The 24,322-nt window shown below is 34.8% G+C and overlaps 1 protein-coding gene across 5 annotated transcripts in view; it reads right to left on the minus strand.

Annotated features, from left to right (window-relative positions):
• Positions 1 to 24,322, minus strand: part of LOC143255514 (small G protein signaling modulator 1-like) — an 83,936-nt gene that overhangs the window by 35,911 nt on the left and 23,703 nt on the right. Inside the window, exons 4-6 of one of the 5 annotated variants that reach the window (XM_076511295.1) lie at positions 22,006 to 22,168; positions 3,202 to 3,366; positions 48 to 115 (exon numbers count right to left, since the gene is read on the minus strand). In XM_076511295.1, coding sequence (XP_076367410.1) covers positions 48 to 115; positions 3,202 to 3,366; positions 22,006 to 22,168 — 396 coding nt within the window. Of the gene's footprint in view, positions 1 to 47; positions 116 to 3,201; positions 3,367 to 5,653; positions 5,939 to 22,005; positions 22,169 to 24,322 lie in introns of those variants that run through there. The other 4 variants (XM_076511297.1, XM_076511296.1, XM_076511298.1 and 1 more) reach the window with 4 other exon arrangements.

A 24,322-nucleotide genomic window follows, 5' to 3' on the forward strand; every position in this document is an offset into this window, starting at 1 on the left:
CATGTGAAAGAAACTCAGTGAATTGCTGATTCTGACTTAAAACTCACCTAACAGTGATGCTAATATTTGTCCAGAAACAGGGTCAGCCACAAGAGCTTCTTTCTCATAATACTTACTGTGAAAAAAGGGGATGTTAGTACATAAAGGAGTTTATATCTTTAGTATCAAGCTACAGATAATGTTCTTGTTAGTATCTTTAGACAAGACTGGTGAAAAAATAATTAGTAGAAATCCACAATAACTGTTGAAGGTTAATTCAATTAAAGTCCTGATTAAATATTGTACATCTCTTACTGACTATAATATAAATAGAACAGTTGATATGAGACAATTATAGAGTATGTTTATAGGTTTCCAAACAGTAGATTGGACAATACTGAGGTTTAAGTTTACATATTTCCTGCACCATAGACCATAGTGTAAAATAGATCAATTAGTATCACTAAATTAGATGTTAGTTGAGAAGACGAAAAGACAAACAGGACAACACAAACATCCTCTCAAACAGAAACACAACACATAGCTTCGTCATCCAAAACAAAAAGACAGCAATAGATATATCCTCCTTTCAAACAGAAACAGGACAACAATTATCCTCTTTCTCTTACACAGAAATATTAAGCATTTTTTTAAAAATAAACATATCAAATTGTTTATTCAACTTCCAACATAGTAGTACCTACTCCTGTGTTTCATGTAAATATAAAAGTATGTTTACACAACAAAGTTACATGTTTTAAATCTGTTTGATGATAAAGCTGGGTGAATTAGCCAACATATTTGATTACTTACAAGCAGCAGTTTCATTATATGTCTCAATCTAATTAACCAAAATTAGTGTTTCCAACTATTACTGTTTGTAATTATTCTGACAGTAAATTGACATAAATTTGATGATAAAGCTGGGTGAATTAGCCAACATATTTGATTACTTACAAGCAGCAGTTTCATTATATGTCTCAATCTAATTAACCAAAATTAGTGTTTCCAACTATTACTGTTTGTAATTATTCCAACAGTAAATTGACATAATTTACAAATAAATTATCATGAAAATAACCAACTAACTCAATTAGATATCAGTTGACAAAATGAAAAGGCAAACAGGGCAACAAAAACATCCTCTTCCTCCCAAACAGAAACACAACAACACATAACTTCTTCATACTAAACAAAAAGACAGCAATAGATAGTCATGTGAAAAAGTTAGGACACCCTATGAAAGCCTGAGTATTTTTGTAACATTTTTGGATATATAGATATTTAATCACAATTTCAACAATACTGAGAGATTATAGGAATGTAACTAAACAATTAAAACTGAAGAAAATACTAAGATCTTCTGTAAATGTAATTCTACAAAAATGCATATTCTAACTGAGGAAAAAGTTAGGACACCCTACCCCCTAATACCTAGTGTTACCTCCTTTGGCTGAAATAACTCCAGTGAGATGCTTCTTGCAGCCATCTACCAGTCTCTGACATCAGTCTGAAGAAAGTTTGCCCCACTCCTCAATGCACAATTCTTTCAGCTGTGAGATGTTTGGGGTGTTTCTTGCATGTACAGCCTGTTTCAAGTCACCCCACAGCATCTCAATGGGATTAAGATCTGGATTTTGACTCGGCCATTCCAGGACTCTCCATTTCTTAGTTTTCAGCCAGTCCTTGGCAGATTTACTGGTATGTTTTGGGTCATTGTCGTATTGCAGGGTCCAGTTCCGCTTCAGCTTTAATTTTCGTACAGATAGTCTCACATGATTCTATACACCCTCTGATACACAGTAGAATTCATGGTGGATTCTATGATTGTGAGCTGTCCAGGTCCTGCTGCAGCAAAGCAGCCCCAAACCATGACGCTTCCACCTCCATGCTTCACATTTGGTATGAGGTTCTTTTCCTGGAATGCTGTATTTAGTTTATGCCAAACATGTCCTCTGTTCTGGTGTCCAATTAATTCAATTTTGGACTTATCTGTCTAAAGAACATTATTCCAGAAGTCCTGGTCTTTGTCTACATTCTCTCTGGTAGACTTCAGTCTGTCCTTGATGTTTCTCTTAGAGAGCAAAGATTTCCTCCTTGCACACCTCCCATGCAAGTTAAACTTGTGCAGTCTTTTTCTGATTGTAGAGGCATGCACTTTCACATCAACAGTAGCCAGAGCCTGCTGTAGGTCCTATGATGACATGTTAAGATGTTTGGAGACCTCTTTTAGCATCTTGCAGTCTGCTCTTGGGGTGAACTTGCTTGGACGACCAGACCTGAGCATGTTGGCAGTTATTTTGAAAGCCCTCCACATGTTGACTATTTTCCAGACAGTGGAATGGCTGATTTCAAAATCTTTTGGGATCTTTTTAAATCCCTTACCAGACTCATAAGCTGCTACAATTTTCTTTCTGAAGGCCTCAGACAGCTCTTTTGCTCTCACCATGGTACTCACTCTCACTTCAACAGTCAGGAGCACACCAAACTAAATGTCTGAGGTTTAAATAGGGCAAGCCTCATTCAAAATGAGGAGTAACAATTTTCTAATCATGTGCACCTTTTGTGATACACCTGTGTGTGAGTTGAGCCATTTTAATTGGGAATAAATGTGGGGGTATCCTAACTTTTTCTCAGTTATAATATGCATTTTTTGTAGAATTACATTTACAGAAGATCTTGAAATGTCTTTTCTTCAATTTTAATTGTTTAGTTATATTCCTATAATCTCTCAGTATTGTTAAAATTGAGATTAAATATCTATATATCCAAAAATGTTACAAAAATACACAGGCTTTCATAGGGTGTCCTAACTTTTTCACATGACCGTATATCCTCCTCCTTCCAAACAGAAATAGGACAACAATTATCCTCTTTCTCTTACACACAAACACTCAACAGGACAACAATTATTCTCTTCTTCTTAAATAGAAATTATAAACAGAACAATCACATATTTCTTGTAAACAGAAGGCAGAATTACTTAACAGAAAAATGTATAATTTCATTTTCCAAAATTTATTGAACTTCAATTAATCTACTAAATGGTGTAATGATTCAATTAAATAGACAGGAATTATATACATTGATTAATATAAAGTTTAATGATCAAAGTTTAAACTGATAGCTTTTTTTAAAGTAAGAGAAAAAGTGTATGTTATGTAAGCCTGTGTATATGATTTACTTTTGTGCTTAGACAAATGTATTTAACAATCTTCTTGCCTACTGTTCTCTACTATATGATTCACAATCTCTGCCAAGAGCTTATTAAACAAAGCCAGTCGAATCCACAAGTAGCGAGGGTTGTGCTGTGTTGAAGTTGATTTTTTATTGGCTTGTGATGTGTTCTTCATCTTGCTAGTGCTGTCACTACTTGAGGAAGACCTTCTAGAAAAACATTAAATAGTAATTCAGTAAATAACCATCACTAACACTTAACAAAAAACAACAACACTTAATTCTTAGGGAAACGTCATTTTCATAACCGTAATAAATACTCATTTACAGGAATCATAAGATCAGTGTACAGTGACTATTCTCTGCTCCCAAGTCACCACATTTCTCAATTTGTTTTTGTTGATCTGAAATGTGGTGAATCAAAGTACTCTGTAATTGTGGTATTAACTTACAGAAGTATGTCACTTTTTAGATGGGAAGTATTATAAAATCACAACTAATGGGAACAGTAATTCCATTGCTTGTAACAATATGCATGTATGTGTTACAATGTAGATACCCAGACATAAAAGTCACATGGTAACTTCATTTGGTTGATGGAGATAGTGTTTGGACTTTTTAATCTTTGCAAAAGAGATACTCTCAAGAACTACACTTGGTTAAAATTAACATAATTTAATATTACAATTACAGACTTGTATCTATATCTATGTACAAATGTAGGATAACAGTCTATCTACAATACTCCTCTGTCAGTTTAAGTCAATTTGGATAAAACTTTTCATGCATCCTCTTTCTTTTTAACAAACTAATAATGGTTTTTAATTACATCAATATAAAAAATGTTATAAAATACAGACCACTTCTTATGGACCTCACAACATTTTTCTTAAAACATTTATTGTATGGCAAAATTATGCTTTTTTTCCTTCATAATAATGCACATTAATTTTTTACACTTATCATTATCATAATTTTTTTAAAATAAAATTTCTAAAGTTACGGTAATGTGTATGAAATTAGTTGCATACAAAATCCTGACCAAACAGTAGGCCACAGAGCAGCATTTCTTCCTAGTCATATACGTTACCCCTGATGAATGTATTGGAATACAACAGCAAAGTAACAGTGGTTTTAGAATTAAAAATTTAAAATAATTCATTATGCATTACAATTGTTCTAATAAAGAGTCAATGGCTTAGAAATGTTTTTTGAAAGTGAGAGAAGTCAGGTTCTTTATTTTACAAGTGGAGAGAAAAAATAAGCAAGAACACTTATTTTTACACCTAAATAATACCTTCCTGTACACAGAAATATATAAAAATAATTACTGATTCACAAGTGGGAAGATCACAAACATTTAGAAAAAAAATGGTAAAGAAAATATCTTATTTAAACTACATTACAAAAGATTTAACTGATCAGCTGTTTTTGAATGCATTCAATAAACTATGTAACTACGAATTACTAGTGTAAATTTAACTTAAAAATAGTACATGTTCACCAATTTTTTTTTATAAACAATAAACTAAATAAACTTTCCCTATGGTTTGGTGTGCTTTGAATTTTGCACAAAACTACACAAATGCTATGTGCACTTTCCCTATGGTTTCAAGGTAAGTTTGTATTTCTGAACTGAAATAAGCTTATCACATATGTCAATTATACAAGTATTCTAAAGTTACGAGTTGATAACACTAGCATACATCTTCCAACCAAATCGACGATGCAACAGGTTCACTTTATGATAATAAAAACTAAATATGTTATAAATCAGGTCTGTTTAAATATGGACGTTTGGACCTTGAAATGGCATCCTCACAAAGGGCCTGGCTTCCTTTTTTACTCATCTCATCTGCCTTTTCCCAGTAACTGTTTTTGAAGAAGTCAAATAATCATTTAATGTTTGCTGATGAACCTACTTAACTGAACAATCATTTCAAAAACAGTAACAGAAACTTAAAATTGTAACTGTAAAAGAAGGATGCTCTAATTGTACTGTGAAGCTACTGTAAAAGATAGATGCTGTGATTGTAGTTTGAATTATTTAGTTTGCAACATTTTTTTAAAAATAAATTTATACCAAGTTGTTTATTCAACTTCCAACATAATAGCAACTACTCCTGTATTTCATATAAATATAAAATATGTTTGCACAACAGTCACATATTTTAAATCTGTTTGATGATAAAGCTGGGCGAATTAGCCAACATATTTGATTACTTACGAGCAGCAGTTTCATTATATGTCTCAACCTAATTAACCAAAATTAGTGTTTCCAATTATTACTGTTTGTGATTATTCCAACAGTCAATTGACATAAGTTACAAATAAATTATCATGAAAATAATCAACTAACTAAAATTAAGTTTTTCCAGTTATTTACTTCCTTCAGTTATTCACATACAATGCCACTGTTTGATTGTTAAACACAACTGGGGGAAGGAAGTGTCTCATAATTTAAGGTTCAATTTCCATTGCCAATAAACATTCTTACCTTGTGTTTGTTACTGCAGAGCTACCAAAGCTGTCTACTACTATTTTAACTGATTATTAAGTAATTTGTAGTACCCAATCCCAACCGTCTGGCTACTTAAGTAGTAAATAAAGTGCAAATATACTGCTTATTTGTTCTTTTTACATTGTGTTATGTTTCTAATATGTAAACGTGCAACTACTGTTTAACACTAATTAAACAGATGCAACCTCCTCAGACCATTTTTTTTCCTTTTTCAGGAGTTAAGTATTGTTTAAAAAGTATAAAAGGCTGAAGTCCTTCTGCATCATGCCCCAGATTTTAGAGTTGTTAATCCGGAAACTTACCACTGACCTACCGCGGATTCGATTGGGGTAGTGAAAAAAAAGGAAAAGAAATTGGTTGTTGGAGAGGATATATTTTTTATATAGTTTACAAATTCACTGTTTTCAGAAACACAATAAAAAAACCCACAAAACTAAAGAGTTGGTTAATGAAGATAAATGTGCAATCAGAGCTAACCAAGTTCCTTAAGAGAAGAGCAACATAGACTTGATGATGAAAACGTTGGTAGTAATTATTTTAAGCTTAGTATTATCTGTGTATTTTTAGATTATTCAGTACCGATTTTTACCTCTAACAATAACAATAATTGTAAAGAAATAAGTACAATTATAAAAATAAACGAAATCACCAATTTTTTGGGTAAAAATACGTATCAGTAATTTTCATTTGAGTTGTTTTGAAAGATGCTCGTTGTGAAGCACAGAACTATACAAAGTGAGCTCTGTTCACCATGGGTATCGAAACCCAGTTTCTAGCAGTACAAGTCTGCAGACATACCGCTGTGCCGCTGAAGGGGGGAGGAATTGGTTTGTTTTAAATTTTGCGCAAAGTTACCTGAGAGCCATTTCTACTAGCCGTTCTTCATTTAGCAATGACAAACTTGAAGGAAGAGAGCTAGTCAACACCACCTACCACCAATAACTCGTGGGATATTCTTTTACTAATGGATATTGAGGTTGACCGCCATCATTATAACGACCACAGCTGAAAGGGCAAACATGTTTGGCTGCGATGATTCGAACCAGCGATTCGCAGATTGCGAGTCAAACACCCTAACCACCAGGCCATACAATAATTAAATGAAAATATCGCAACATTGATTTCCTTTGCGATCTATATTAATTTGGGCCCTGTACCAACAAAGCTCGTATACCCGTAGACAATTTAGTTCATTGGAAACTTCGTACTGCGTATTTAAAAAAACAATGAAGACACATGGTTCTAGGGTTGAAAACGAAGAACACTAAATAATTAGCTTAGTGTTAAGCACGATGGGATATCAATATGGTTTAAACTGTCTTTTGCCAGAATTGTCGCAAATAATTTTTTCCTAGACGTGTCTTAACTATTTAGAACACTTTTTTCGTTATTTCTTTATTTTTCTACATTTTGCAATTTTTCCTAACGTGTTATTTATCAAATAACGCAGGTAGAAGAATTGTGTATGCTTCAGAAAAGACGGAACAGGGTTGTTTGGATACAAGTTCTAGAGGGGAAGGAAGGGGAGATGAATACTAGCGGTTAATCCACTTTCCGTTAAAAAACAGTTCAGGATTTTTCTGATAAAACTTCAATCAATGTCATACTACGTGACAGCAATTCAATGCAAGACTTTATGCAATTCTAAGCAGAATTTGGAGTTAAACAGAAGGCGTGATGAAAACTTGAATGTTATAATCACCATATTGAAAACCAACAAAAATCACAGTATAGGATATTTGACACACAAGTGTCCAAGAACATTGGTTGTGTACTCTATAACAGTATAAATTACGTGTATACCAGCAGAGGCCTACGAAACACTTGCGATCAAATTAGTAAATGTTAACTGAAGGATATTTATTTCCTTCTTTCGTTTACATCCACTGAAATTGAGTGCATACGCATGAGCACTTAGATTAGGATGTGCACGCATTTTGAGAAGACAAAAATGAGTATTATTATTATAGATACAATTCAAGCACGAGTTATTACAGTCTATACTCAACAATGGTTTTTAATACCCTCTGTATTTCGCGAATTAATTTCGGACATCAGTATTTCTACGAGGACATTAAATATATTATCTTCGTCGGTAAAAGTCAGCGATGTGACACCAACCAAGCTAGCTAACCAGGTTAACAGAGATGTAACAGTATCAACTCAGAATTAATTTACCCGTCGTGGATCTGAATCGTCGATAAAATATTCAGTTCTAGACCGGATATACGACTCAGTATTGTCTGTAAGTTTGTAAAACTCTTGTATATAAATCATTATTTGTAATAACTTTTATAAATTGTATCGTTGTCTGTATATTACAATATTTTATTTTGTTAAGAAAGAGCATTATATGTATCAATCTTGTTGGAAAATATAAATTTGATACATATCGAAATTAAAATTAAAACTTTAAGCTATTTAATATCGTAACACATAACGCAAGTAATATAATAAATCGAAGACTCATCGGAGATGAATTTAATAGTAACACCCATCTTCAGCACGGGCGAAATGTCCTTCCCCTTTTGTATGGGCCACACACACACACATACATACATACATACATATATATATATACACCAGTTATATAGCTGGTAACTTGTGCCCTTTTGAAAAATAGTTTTTCTTCTCTCTTCAATTTCGTGAAGTAGGAAAGCATATCTACCATATTTCAACTCTAAACAACATGGAACTTTCTCTTTTGATAGTGTGAAGTTTTCACGAAAATCGAGTGCACTGCGTGGGTTTCAAAATTAGTCTTAATTTGCTTCTTAAGGAGCAGTTTGAGACTTAATCTGCATAGCGTGATGCATGAATTACTTCTATTCAAAATATATATATATATATATTTAGGGTTAATGCGAGTGATGCATACATACTCTACATATACCTGTACAGAAGTATAAGAACGTACAGTTGGCTGCTAAAATCACATAAATATAAGTTTAAGCTCCCGGAAATACTCGCAAAACGAACTACATGTTAACTATAAAATTAAAATTCATAAGAACTAAACTCTAACTACGAGTCTTTCAGTTTGTGAAATACTCAATAAGTAAATTAAAACACACACACTTCCGTCATTTATTCAACTAAGGAAATTAACTTATACAACAGTCAGTAACATAACTTAGAGTGTAAATCATGAAGTGCAAAAAAACAAGAAATAATTTTATCGGCACGTTATTAACAGTCAGCGGTTTAACCAAATGAACTGTATTATTTTGTCACTAAGATGCTACCATTCATTTAACGAGGTTTTATTTTATACCACTGTTCTTGATATTCGAGGCCACATTGTTATATGACTGATCTACAATTTTTACATTTCATATAATAATACTAACAGTAACTGCTTTTTAAAATTAAATTCTAATATGTAAACGTGCAACTACTGTTTAACACTAATTAAACAGATACAACCTACTCAGACCATTTTTTTTTCTTTTTCAGGAGTTAAGTATTGTTTAAAAAGTATAAAAGGCCGAAGTCCTTCTGCATCCCCTTTCAAAAATTAAAAATTTATATCATTTAATGTTGCATAAGCAGATTCAGATCTTGGAGGTTGAAACCCCCACTCTTCAGGAATTAACACATTTTTATTAGCAAGCATGAAGCTGTTAAAAGAGGTGAGGGTAACCATCATCCACTTTTTGTAATTAGTAACTTGTTATTTAATTAAGCTATCAATTATCAGAAAAATCTTTCTTCAGTGCAATCTAATCAAGGACTCAGCCAATAACTGATTATTTCTATGCTAATAAGACAATATGAACATCACAAAGAAAAACAGTTAAAGCAGATGTAATGTAGATAGCATAAATTTTGAATTTATTAGGTACAAGATGTATTTAAATAAGTAATAAAAACATTTTGCAAAAATTACGTACGATGTAGGGAAAGCAGTGCCAAAAAGTGCATAAACACGACGAGGATAAATACATAAAACATACGAAAATCAATATGTAAGTTGATAAATCTATCCAAAACTAACTTTTATCTACAACTAAATGTCAGTTACGTGAATTTGGGCTTGAAATAAAACCATTTAAACCAAATGGTTCTGCACAGTTTTAAAGTTACTAATAACTAGAAGCTTCTAAGATTGATTCAGTACACTTTTTTTTTTTAATATTTGAAGCAGGTTGATAAATGAACGTTTGTTTTATTTTATACAATTCAATGTCAACGTATATTAATGCCGACAGCTTTGTCAAATTATCTAATTCTGGATTACATATGGAGCCAGTGAAGATGGAATGCTTCCTTCGGGATGGTACAAGTATCACAGAATGCTGGACTGACATTAAGGGGATATTTACATATCCCATTCCTTCCAACTTCAACTCACTGCATGTGCATACAACTAACTCAGTCACATGCTAAATCAAGCCACTTAATAGGCCACGATGAATACCATGCATCACACAAAGCTGTCAGGCTCAGCCCCACTCCACTGAAAACGTGAAGAAGGGTAGAATGCTACATAATGTATTGTAATAATTTACAAATTAGTGTTTTTAAACTCGGACATTAATAAAACATACACAGATCCTATCAGTTGCCTACATACTCGATCTCCTTGATGCCACAAATGTTAAATAATTACTCTTTTGTTCTTTATTTTCACTAAATCGTTTTGGCAGGAACGTATGTGCAATGAAATCACAAATAATCGTTACATAAGAACAATTTGTGCTGCCATCTAGGGAGCATAAATTAAACGTATTTTTGAAACATGGAAATAATACGTGCTTATACACTGAACTCACTGCTAAGCAATTAATTATACATGGAATTTTCTCTACGTTAAAATACTTATATTTGCGAGCTTTCGGCCCTCTTAGCATAGCCTTCATCGGCAACAATGTGTTGTGCAATAAAAATTCGTTAAACAGTGGAACACTGCTTTAAAATAGATATCGAAGCCATTAAACATTTAACTTTACAATAAAACGATAACCAATAACACGCTTTATGTCTTTGTGCGGTGTCCACGAAGTATATAGCAATTTATGATCATTGGTTTTATCAATAACCAGTGGTGATCCACTGTCTTGTGCCTGCGTGGCAACAGTTTCCTTGATTTTCAAAACCATACACTCATTAACCTCGTATATGGATATTTTGACAATATGTTTATTTTATGGAATCACAGAGGAAAATAGCTAAAAAAATTTGTTCATCCACACAGTTAATCTGACAGCATCTAATTATCCACAGGACTTGAAGTCGATAACACTCTTCCATTCCTCGATGTTTTGATTTACAAAGGACATGAGTTTGGAGAAGTTGACTATTACCGTTTACCGGAAACAAGAATCGAGCAAATAAATATGTGAATTTTCACTTATGTCACACTATAGCTGTCCAAACTGGGATTACCAAAACATTAAAATCTAGAGCTACAAGTAGACTCCTCATTTGACCTCGATAAAGAACTTAAACATCTTAAAGAAATTTTCAGGAATAACAGTTATCCAAATAAAACAATTCACAACGTGTATTACATAGTTCATCTGTCTCAACTGCTAATGAATCACAACCTGAAAGTCACAATGAAAAAGGGATTTATTCCTTACATACAATGCCTAAGAGAAAAGCTGTGTAAGATAATAAATAAACTCAACGTCACCGTAGTTTCTTGAGTCCTCTTACACTACGCAACAGTATTACGAAGGTAAAATCCCGACTTCCCAGTCATCTCACAAAGAACATGATTTATAGCAGTGCGAGTCTAGCAAATAATACATTAAGGAAACGCAACACGTATTACAGGTAAGGTTCAAAGAACATCAGAAAGATATTAAGAACTTTGCTATAAACACGTGATCTACAGCTTTCCACGTTCAGGAAAACGACCATGTTATCGACCTAAAATATACCAGAATGAAAGACAATATAGAAAGCACCAAAGGTAGGAAAAAAATCATGACAGCTACTTTCATCCATGCACAAAGGCAATGGGCCACGAGCGAGTTTAATCAAAGGGCAAGAACAATATTCAATACTGTATGGACAGCACTGACAAAAAGACAAAGCATATTAATTGTTGTTGTTTCCACCTTCAATTTTACAATGTATTATTCAAGGTTCAAAAATTCTTTTTTTTTATTTCCCTCTATAATAGCTAGAATTGTATTTTTCTTATGTTTGTTACATCGAAGCAATCGATTTATATTCCACAGTAAACATAATTATATATGCGTAATATCTTTAATACCAGATGTCAGTTATTGTTACTGACTGTTGCATAGATAACTATTTGAAAGCAGTGTTCCACAGTTAACGAATTATTTATTATTGCTCAGTATATTATTCACCGATAATAGGGCCGAAACCTAACAAATAAAAGTATTTTGACATAAAGAAAAGACCGTGTTTAATTCAAAGTAACTTACCTACATTATGAGCCTTAAACAATTTTCATTGTTTCCCCACAAATATATGTGTTTATTGTTTATTGAATATGGTAAAGGATTACACAATATTCTGACAATTCAAATCGTCATTTACTATTTTAATCTTATCCAAGCATAAGCAACTGGCTATTTAATTATTTCTAATTGGAAAATAAAACATTTTCTATGATAGTATTTGATAAAATTATGTTTGCCCCTGTCGGGTTATACGGTTTTTATTTCATTTCTATCAAAACTTCTTGAACCTACGAGTTTTTCTAACATTATGAATGATAAAATTATGTTTTTCGCAGAATGCGCGAAGATGACCATTTGAAGAGGTCAGTGATACGAAACTAAGGATATTTCTAAAGTTATTTTAAAATAAAATAAATGAAAAGATGATGATTATGGTTTGTTTTGAATTTCGCGCCAAGCTACACGAGGGCTACATGGGCTAGTCGTCCCTAATTTAGTAGTATAAGACAAGAGGGAAGTCATCTAGTCATCACCACCCACCGCCAAATCTTGCGCTACTCTTTTACCAATGAATAGTGAGATTGACTGAAAAATCATAACGCCCCCACGGATGAAAGGGCGAGCATATTTGGTGTGACGGGGATTCGAGTCCGCAACCCTCAGATTAGGAGTCGAGTATCTCCATTTCTCTTGAATATATATCCAGGCTCCACTGGCAGAACACAGAAATATATCGCTACTTTCAATGACAAAAATCTGTGCTGTTACTGTCCAAGCAGTACCGAGTACAAGAAAAAAAATCTACAACATATCGCAACTGAAACCTGAAAGTACGAGTTATTTGACACAAACGACAACAAGAAAAAATACATTTTATGCTTTTAGTCACGCAGGAACCAATGTTTAACAATTCTTTTATAAATGTTCTCACATGATATTAGAGGATATCGTGAACGATACATCTCGTCTTGATTTCTCGTGAACTAAGTATGACGATCCATTAGTGTAATCTTTAAAGAACAGTTTAAGTCAAAATCAAGTGATAACTTGCCAAAAGCAATGATACCGGATAAGTTCTGAATGTCCAAACTATTACTCACCCAAGGGGTACGGGAAATTGAAATGACGGAGTTTTCGGTCTCCTTTAGCGTGTGGAAGTGTACATATACGTTATATTTCAAACGCAAGGACAATAGGGAAAGCAGTGAAAATCACATAAAACATTAGCACTACGTGCTAAACCAAAAACAGACAAACGTATAGACAGAAGACAATACTAATGACTCAAGCATAAAGTGTAGTTAGCACCCCCACCCACTCATACATACACAGATGCAAACATATCTTACCCAAAAAAGAAGCTAAAGTTGTCTCTTCCATAATCTTTTGTTATTCAGTCAGTGAAGAGCTTAATTCAAGAGGGCACTAGATTAAGCCAGGTCCACCAGCAGTCAGGTAGACCTACTCTTCCACAAACGCTATTTGGTATTTCCCACATGGACACTATGACGAACGGATTCAAAGGCCAGAACACAGATACATTAGGTTCAGATATGTTACGGATCTGCTGACCAGCAGTAGGACAACCAGTTAATATTGCCATCCTACTCGGCCACTCGTTCGGAATTAATGGACTAAACCCCTCCCCCCAAAAAAGTTCGGGCCATGTTCAGTGGTATATCTCAGCTTGACTCGACGCTCTCACGATCCATAGTTCAGCAAGTCACGCTCAGTCCTCGTGCAAAACAGTCCAACATAATATTAATTAGGTATTTCATGCAGTGTTGGTTCAACGAATACTACGAAGCAAGTGGATTGAAGTTACTTACAACTTGCTTTAAAAGATGGCTACTAAATACCATGGATTCTTTTGCACCTCCACGAAAACTCTGTCACCCCCTCTAAAAACTAGCAATCTGGTCAATAGGTTTAGCAGTTGTATTAACATTTAACATGCATTACTACTTATTCAAACAAATATTTACATTAAAATTTGTTAGCCTCGTGTTAGGAGATTTCCCACCACCAATATCAAATTACATAGAAGTATGGAAATCCACCTTTTCAAAAGTTTCATACGTTTTGAATTTCGCGCAAAGCTACATGAGGGTTATCTGCGCTAGCCATCCCTAATTCAACAGTGTAAGACTAAAGGGAAGGCAGCTAGTCATCACCACCCACCGCCAACTCTTGGGCTACTCTTTCCAACGAACAGTGAGATTAACCATCACATTATAATACCCCCACGGCTGAAAGGGCGAGCATATCTGGTGTAACGGGGATTCGAACCCACGACCCTCGGATTATGAGTCCAGTGCCTTAGCCACCTGGCTATGCCGGACCCCTTTCAAAAAGAATCATAGACTTATGCGGCAGTCCAAACAAACGTTTTAAACAGATGGTTAAAAACATACGTCTTGTCCAATCTGCTTAATCACTCCAAGTTCTGTAATACGGAACACAATAGCTTCGTCACCTAGCAACGATGCAGCCAAGTGAAAGTCTGTCATACCTCTACTATAATTTCACGGGAACAAAACAGATGTAGAGTTCTCAAGGAAGTCTCTCTAACTGAACTAGTAATATTACCTTAGAAAATGCTAACGCTTCACTAAGCAACAGTTGCGATTTAACCTAACGACATAATTCAGCAAAGTGAAATAACCATTGTTTCTGCAGTTTTACACCCTAACTTTGACATGTAATAATGCAACAAACCACACGCGTACTCAAACTAGAAGCTTTTTCCTTGCACGTGCTCTACTTAATATTCCTAGTTTTCACCCATAAACTTCTAGTTAATTACACGTTTTAACTAGTGTTGTTTTCATAAGTTACATTCAACCTTGCATTACCACTTCTTTCATAGTACTTATCTAAGATTCATTAGGTGTTTAACTATGCCTTCCAGATTCATTTTATTCATTTAACCAAGCCTTACAGAATGATTGCGCGTGTTTAACCAAGCATTCCAGATCCATTTTATGAATTTAACTAAGCCTTCTAGATCTATCGTACGTATTAAAGTAAGCCTTCCAAAATATATGTGTTTAACCAAGCCTTCTAGATCCATTGTACGTGTTTAATCAAGTTTTTTAGATCCACTGCGCATGTTTAGTAAAGCTTTTCAGATCCATTTTATGAATTTAAGTAACCTTTCTAGATTCATTGTACGTGTTTAACTAAGCTCTCCAGATCCATTACACACATTTAACCAATCCTTCTAGACCAATTTTATGCATTGAACTTAGCCCTCCAGATCCATTGCAAATGTTTAATCAAGCTTTCCAAATCCATTCTATGTGTTTAACTAAGCTTTCCAGATTCATTGTACGTGTTTAACCAAGACTTCTAGAACCATTTAATCAAGTCTTCAATCCATTATGTACGTTTAAACAAGCTTCCAAATTTATTACCACAAGTCTCGTGTATCCTATCGAGTGTTCTCTTTCAATATTCCCAATACTTTAAGTTAATTCAGAGCTCTTATAATATATTGCGAAGCTTACTTATAACCTTCCTCCATTCCTTAAAAGTTTCTGAAACATCTTTGTCTTCTAACCACACCGTTGTTCTCTGTAGCAAAATACTCGAAGGGAAACTCAGTGATTCAATAAATACAGGACATAGCAACACCAGTCGATCTAACTTTTAACAAATAACCAAATATCTATTAATTAATGCTTTTCATAAAACTCTCGAAAACAACAACAAAACATTAACGTCGTTGCATAACGGTATTTTTAATCCAAGGTTCTTAAGAAATTATACTGGTGTTTTGATGCACCACAAGAGGGAGTTTAAATTAGGAATTTTTTACATTTTACTATTATTATTAAGCGCAAAACTATAATGAGCTATCCATATTGTGCGTACTGCGAGCATCGGAACCCAATGTTTAGTGTATTAAGGTATGACTTAACGCTGAGCCCTTGGGGGCTCGTATATAAATTTACAAACTTATTTACAATAAAAAATACAATAAGCCGTGGAACTGTTTGAAGAATGGGCATATTCTTGCGGTAATAAAAAAGAAAAAGATTTGGTCAACAGCACAAATCAATATCTAGATGTTGATAACGAATTTTGTGAATTGTTTCTACCCTAATATGTTGCGCCACACATAACGAGGTTTAGACAGTTAGCATCTCGTATGCTATATTGTAGCTATTGTCTCTAGTGTAAGAAAGTTAGAAACGTTCCTTTAGGGTGAAAACCACCACAATTACTACAAAGGAACTTTTTTGTTTGTTTGTAGAAAACAGACTTGAAGCTAAGAGGATATTCATCGGACAATACAAAGGGGTTGAGAAATGTTGGATACAATCGCAACGCCATCTGTACGACCACACGTCGAAAACTTTTTTTTTTTGTTTGTTTGTTTGGGAATTTCGCGCAAAGCTACTCGAGGGCTATCTGCGCTAGCCGTCCCTAATTTAGCAGTGTAAGACTAGAGGGAAGGCAGCTAGTCATCACCACCCACCGCCAACTCTTGGGCTACTCTTTTACCAACGAATAGTGGGATTGACCGTCACATTATACACCCCCACGGCTGGGAGGGCGAGCATGTTTTAGCGCGACGCGGGCGCGAACCCGCGACCCTCGGATTACGAGTCGCACGCCTTACGCGCTAGGCCATGCCGGGCCCGTCGAAAACTAAATAAGAGGTCGATTTTGGTTGTTGTCTGTCCTCGATGTTTGAAGACAAGGTTAAATATTGAACTGTCTGCGCTTTGTTCACCATGGGCAATCGTGCCCCGGATTTTAGAGTTATTAATCCGGAAACTTACCACTGACGTACCGCGGATTCGATTGGGGTAGTGAAAAAAAAGAAAAAGAAATTGGTTGTTGGAGAGGATATATTTTTTATATAGTTTACAAATTCACTGTTTTCAGAAACACAATAAAAAAACCCACAAAACCAAGGAAACTTCGTACTGCGTATTTAAAAAAACAATGAAGACACATGGTTCTAGGGTTGAAAACGAAGAACACTAAATAATTAGCTTAGTGTTAAGCACGATGGGATATCAATATGGTTTAAACTGTCTTTTGCCAGAATTGTCGCAAATAAATTTTTCCTAGACGTGTCTTAACTATTTAGAACACTTTTTTCGTTATTTCTTTATTTTTCTACATTTTGCAATTTTTCCTAACGTGTTATTTATCAAATAACGCAGGTAGAAGAATTGTGTATGCTTCAGAAAAGACGGAAAAGGGTTGTTTGGATATGAGTTCTAGAGGGGAAGGAAGGGGAGATGAATACTAGCGGTTAATCCACTTTCCGTTAAAAAACAGTTCAGGATTTTTCTGCTAAAACTTCAATCAATGTCATACGACGTGACAGCAATTCAATGCAAGACTTTATGCAATTCTAAGCAGAATCTGGAGTTAAACAGAAGGCGTGATGAAAACTTGAATGTTATAATCACCATATTGAAAACCAACAAAAATCACAGTATAGGATATTTGACACACAAGTGTCCAAGAACATTGGTTGTGTACTCTATAACAGTATAGATTACGTGTATACCAGCAGAGGCCTACGAAACACTTGCGATCAAATTAGTAAATGTTAACTGAAGGATATTTATTTCCTTCTTTCGTTCACATCCACTGAAATTGAGTGCACACGCATGAGCACTTAGATATTAGGATGTGCACGCATTTTGAGAAGACAAAAATGAGTATTATTATTATAGATACAATTCAAGCACGAGCTATTACAGTCTATACTCAACAATGGTTTTTAATACCCTCCGTATTTCGCGAATTAATTTTGGACATCAGTATTTCTACGAGAACATTAAATATATTATCTTCGTCGGTAAAAGTCAGCGATGTGACACCAACCAAGCTAGCTAACCAGGTTAACAGAGATGTAACAATATCAACTCAGAATTAATTTGCCCGTCGTGGATCTGAATCGTCGATAAAATATTCAGTTCTAGACCGGATATACGACTCAGTATTGTCTGTAAGTTTGTAAAACTCTTGTATATAAATCATTATTTGTAATAACTTTTATAAATTGTATCGTTGTCTGTATATTACAATATTTTATTTTGTTAAGAAAGAGCATTATATGCATCAATCTTGTTGGAAAATATAAATTTGATACATATCGAAATTAAAATTAAAACTTTAAGCTATTTAATATCGTAACACATAACGCAAGTAATATAATAAATCGAAGACTCATCGGAGATGAATTTAATAGTAACACCCATCTTCAGCACGGGCGAAATGTCCTTCCCCTTTTGTATGGGCCACACACACACACATATATATATACACCAGTTATATAGCTGGTAACTTGTGCCCTTTTGAAAAATAGTTTTTCTTCTCTCTTCAATTTCGTGAAGTAGGAAAGCATATCTACCATATTTCAACTCTAAACAACATGGAACTTTCTCTTTTGATAGTGTGAAGTTTTCACGAAAATCGAGTGCACTGCGTGGGTTTCAAAATTAGTCTTAATTTGCTTCTTAAGGAGCAGTTTGAGACTTAATCTGCATAGCGTGATGCATGAATTACTTCTATTCAAAATATATATATATATATATATATATTTAGGGTTAATGCGAGTGATGCATACATACTCTACATATACCTGTACAGAAGTATAAGAACGTACAGTTGGCTGCTAAAATCACATAAATATCAGTTTAAGCTCCCGGAAATACCCGCGAAACGAACTACATGTTAACTATAAAATTAAAATTCATAAGAACTAAACTCTAACTACGAGTCTTTCAGTTTGTGAAACACTCAATAAGTAAATTAAAACACACACACTTCCGTCATTTATTCAACTAAGGAAATTAACTTATACAACAGTCAGTAACATAACTTAGAGTGTAAATCATGAAGTGCAAGAAAACAAGAAATAATTTTATCGGCACGTTATTAACAGTCAGCGGTTTAACCAAATGAACTGTATTATTTTGTCACTAAGATGCTACCATTCATTTAACGAGGTTTTATTTTATATCACTGTTCTTGATATTCGAGGCCATATTGTTATATGACTGATCTACAATTTTTACATTTCATATAATAATACTAACAGTAACTGCTTTTTAAAATTAAATTCGACATACGTGTTCCACTTATAACGAAACTTCTTAAACAAAAATTATTCAAACGATGTTTTTGTTTGAATAAGTTAACAGGTAAGTATCAATTTTATGGTTAAAAGTCATTAGCAAATATAAGCTTTAGGGTCATGGCTGGTAATACGATTTAAAGGTTAGTAATCATTAGTAGATACCAGTTTTATGGTTAATAGCAAGTAGTGGATTTGCCAGTTCAGATGTTAAATACATACAGAGGAGAATCGCGTGTGAAAGCATTGTATTTATTGGATTTCTCGTAGTAGATAACCGTATTAAAACCGGTATTTAACTCGTTAACAAAGCTGGAACACTAAATAATACAAAAACTGCTATGATAACATTGTGATTCAATATGTTCACAAAAATGACTAAACTTGTTGGTGTTGTGCTTCCTCACACATTATAAACTGTTTGGTAACTTCAAAACATATTAGCATGAATGGGTAATAATACACCGATTACCTATGAAAAATTAATTTTTTACACGCTTTCTAACATCCATGTATTGTATACACAGTCGCCCCCCGCTAGTACAGCGGTATGTCTCCGGATTTACAACGCTAAAATCAGGGGTTCGATTCCCCTCGGTGGGCTGAGCAGATGGCCCTTTGTGGCTTTGCTATAAGAAAAACACTGAAACACTGTATACACAGTTAAACAAACGTAAGAAGTAAAAAATGTTGATTTCTTTAAGATGACTGGCATAGCTAGTGAATCCTATGAAATTCCAATTCAACTACCAAGAGAATAGTTTTGACGAAAAGCTGCATAATTTTCTACGCTTGTCGCGGGGATCGAATCAATAATTTAGCATTAAAAACCCTGAGGCTTATCTCTAAGCCAATAATAGATCCCAAAAAAGTAAGAACAGAGATTTGGGGTATTCGAGACGCGACAAGTAAATCCCTAAAATATTTATCTATATCATATTACAGAAATCGAACTTTAGTTTTTAGCTCTATCGGCATGATACAAATAAATAGGTTTGAACTGGGCCAACTAAGTTTGTCTTTGATAGTCCAATGTTTTAAAGTAAGTAGATTGCTTGTTATTTCAATCTTCTGGTATAACTTTTCTACGAATCTCTTCCAAAATTTTCAGGGTGTTTAATTCGCGGTGATAATTTTCACAACAGGAATAAGACTAGATAGGGCCGAATATTTCACCAATGGTATTCTTTATTTACGGAATTTCGCGCAAAGCTATACAAGAGCCGTCTACGCTGACCACTTCTAGTTTTGAAGATACTGACTACAAAATGGTCTGGTCAACAATATCCACCATTAATTCTCGGCCTACACTTGTCTAGCTGAACAATAGAATTTGACCAACATTACCACATCCCCAAAGTCAGGAGCGCAATTTTTCTTTTATATGGGGATAACTGCTGGTAAGCCATATAACACTAGATCGACATACTAAACTACACGTACATGCTCGGTTGTTGCAGCAATATTACGTAATTCACGTAGATTACTTGCTTCATGGTTTTCAGGTTTGGTGCAGAATAATGAAACCATGGCAATGTACGTTTGGAGAATGAAATGAACTGTTGGAGGGAATTCTTGCTGAAACTTATAATGGTTAAGTTTAAAATTATAAAAAAAAACAAATATTTTGTAAATGTGAAACGATGTATGGATAGCAGTATTAAAAAGAGTGCAAACAAGAATATAGGATGGATACAGCTATATATTTAGTTCATGACTTTCAACATTAATATCTAGTGTTGCGCTGTAAAATAATGATGAGGTTGGTCAATTCAAAGGATGTTTTGAATTCACTTGGTTTCCTTGTATATAAATCCTAGACTCCTAGTTACACTACAATGAGGAACTGATCATATTATGATGAAGTGCATGTCAACAGTCAATAACAATTTCCAACTGTAGTAATATCAAAGTTGAATATGTAACATTAAATTTTAATATTGAAATTCATGAAGATATGTCCTACGTGTAGTTGTATCGTCTCTATATTATTGTTTGTATTTTTACATTGTCATCTCTACATCATTTCACATTTACAAAACGTTTTTCATTAACGTTTTGCGACATTTTCCCCCCGACTGAAAATTAATGTATTTTCTTAGAGTATAATAAAATTTAATGTTATGTTTACTGATATTTTTTTACTCCTTCACTTTTTAAATATTTTACGGTTTGTTCCCTAATGTTATCAATTGTATAGTTTAAAAACCTCGAGTATTCTACATGTTAATCATCTAATGTTCATCTACTATTAGCTGGTAATTCTTGTTTCACCCTGTACTTAAAAGTTTAAGAGAATAGTAAATCTATGTGTGTGTTTTGTTATAGCAAAGCCACATCAAGCTATTTGCTGAGCCAACCGAAGGGAATTGAATCCATGATTTTAGCATTGTAAATCTGTAAACTTACTACTGTACCAGCGTGGGGGATCTCTATGAGAAAACTAACTTCAAGAGGTAATGATAACGTCGTTTACTGAATTATTATGATTTTTAAAACTTACTACTAGTTTTTACAACTAAGCTATGACATCGTGCACTTTCCATAAAATACAAGAGGGGATTTAGATTATACTGACGTTAGTGTTAAACTGGTTACAGAGTTATCTAGAATGAACCAAGAAGAAATATGGACAGTTTGATAGATTAGTCACTCTCTGGTTTGGTATCTGAGGCAATGGTTTCTTACTTTGTTTTGGAGCTTGTTGGATAAAGAAACAAATGAAAGTGAGTAGAAATAATCTTTTAAAAAGACACTAATGTATACAACTTGGCCATCCCTGCATATAGTGTACTTTTCAGAGTATATACACCCATCTCTACAGAGTATATACTTACTTATTTGGATCAGCAATCTCGATTCCTTCGACGATACGGACGATAACTGCAGCAGATTCGAAATCCTTAGCAAGCTTTTGAAGTAAAGCCGTCGTGGAGTTGGTTTTGAAGAGCCCAAGAGCACGCCTCTTGAGGCCATGAGACAGACAGGCGTCTATAGAAGCTGCAAGAGAAAATTTCATATAATAACGTCGCATTGATTTATTTATTTAGTGTTTTATGGCACAAAGCAGCTAGACTATCTGCGCCAAACGTCCAGTAAAAAGGTAAAAATAAATTAAATGTAGTAAAATACATAAAAGGGAATGAAGGTAAAACAAAACATCATTGAAAAACAGAAAAAGTATAAAATCAATGTTGACACCTAGTCTACAATGTTAAGAGAGAAAGCAGAGTAAGAGAAGTTGTAAAGTACTTACTCTAGCAGAATGGTAATGATCATAACCTGCCAGGAAGACTAACAGGTAAGTTCAAGAACCACCGTCAGTCACCTGAAGTTGGTCTTTCCAGTCCTGGTTCCGGGTTATGTGTCATTGTGGCCAATACCAAAAGGTAAAGTAATAAAAGTGTTAAATGACATGCAGCAAAAGTGTAATAGCAACTCGCCAGGACGACTAACGGGTAGTTCAAAGAGATACTTCAAACAGCAGCGTTAGTCACCTGAAGTTGGCCTTTCCAGTCCTGCTGTCGAGTTATTTAATGTTCTGGCCATTTTACAATATCAAATTGAACTAGAGAGATTGAGACTGAAAAGGGAACCACAATTAAAAAGGTGTAATGAATAAATATCAAACACTTGAATGAGGTTAAAAAGATTAATGGCCATTAAAAAACTAAAAACTTTATCAAGGTGGACAGTGTCACCATCACCAATAACACTGTCGAATGTTACAGACAAACCTTGGGACAGAAGATGTTTAAAATAGTGCCGTCGTTGAGAGTCGTAACGATGGCAGGAAAGTAAAATGTGGCTTACAGTGATTTGAGTGTTACACAAACTACACATTGGTGCATCAGTTGCAGATAAAAGAAAACGATGAGTTAAAAAACTCTGACCAATGCGTAGTCTAGTTAGAACAACTTCCTCCTTCCGAACCTTACGGAAGCTAGACGGCCAAAGCCCAATATAGGGTTTTACTTGAAAAAGCTTGTTGTCATGCTGCTCACTCCAAGTGGACTGCCAGCTGGCACGGAGCCGAGCCTTGAATACAGGACCATAGTCCATGTACGGAATAGGCACAGTGGTGATAGTGCCAGAGCAGATATATTTAGCTGCCATGTCTGCAAGCTCATTCCCGCGAATACCAACAAGGCCTGGTATCCAGAAAAACTGGATAGAAGTAGATGTTAATGAGAAATGGGCCAGTCGGTTTTGAATATCAGCAAGAACAGGGTGTGAACCAACGTGAAGCGATTCCAGGGCCAGTAGAGAGCTAAGAGAGTCAGTATAAATAGTGCAGTCGGAGTATTGCTTAGCTTCAATATGATCAAGGGCAAGAGATACGGCGTACAGTTCAGCAGTGAACACAGAAGCTGTAGAGGGGATTCTGCGCGCAACCACCGAACTGCAACAAACCATGGCAGAGCCCACAGAGTCACCTGATTTTTAACAATGCGTATAAACTGGAATAGAAAGGTTGTTCGAAAGATGTTCAGTAAATAAAAGACGGTACTTCAAATCGGGAGTATCTGCCTTTTTCAGATGACTTAAAGAAAAGTCAAACTTGGAGGCTGTAATAAGCCATGGGAGGATGGGCTGACCAGTGGATTCTGCAATGTTTTCCAATGACAGACCTAATTCATCCAATTGCGCCTGAATGCGAAGGCCAAAAGGAGCAATAGCAGATCGTCTGTTTTGAAAAAGTAAGGCCCACTGAAGAAGGAAAACACATCCCCAGGTGGGATGCTTTGGTAAGGAGCGAAGTTTCGAAGAATACAGTAAAGACAGTTGCAAATGGCGAAGGTGCAGAGAAAGTTCGTGAGATTCCATGTATAAGCTCTGAACTGGGGAAAGCCCCAGTGCAGAGTCGAAGTTCTTTATGATGAATGGGGTCCAGCATCTTTAAGCCTGAGGGTCTGGCAGAGCCATAGACCATTGATCCATAGTCGAGTTTTGAACAAATAACAGCACGATATATCTTTAACATAGAACATCGATCTGCTTCCCAACTGGCAGTAGAGAGGACACAGAGGATGTTCAGTGCTCTTGTGCATTTGACCCGTAGCTGCTTTAAGTGTGGTATAAAGGTCAGCTTACGGTCAAAGATATGTCCCAAGTACTTAGTCTCAGGGACCACTGGCAGTAAAACTTCACCAA

The sequence above is a fragment of the Tachypleus tridentatus genome, chromosome 7 (genome assembly GCF_004210375.1).
Source record: "Tachypleus tridentatus isolate NWPU-2018 chromosome 7, ASM421037v1, whole genome shotgun sequence".
In the NCBI taxonomy this organism is placed as follows: Eukaryota; Metazoa; Arthropoda; class Merostomata; order Xiphosura; family Limulidae; genus Tachypleus; species Tachypleus tridentatus.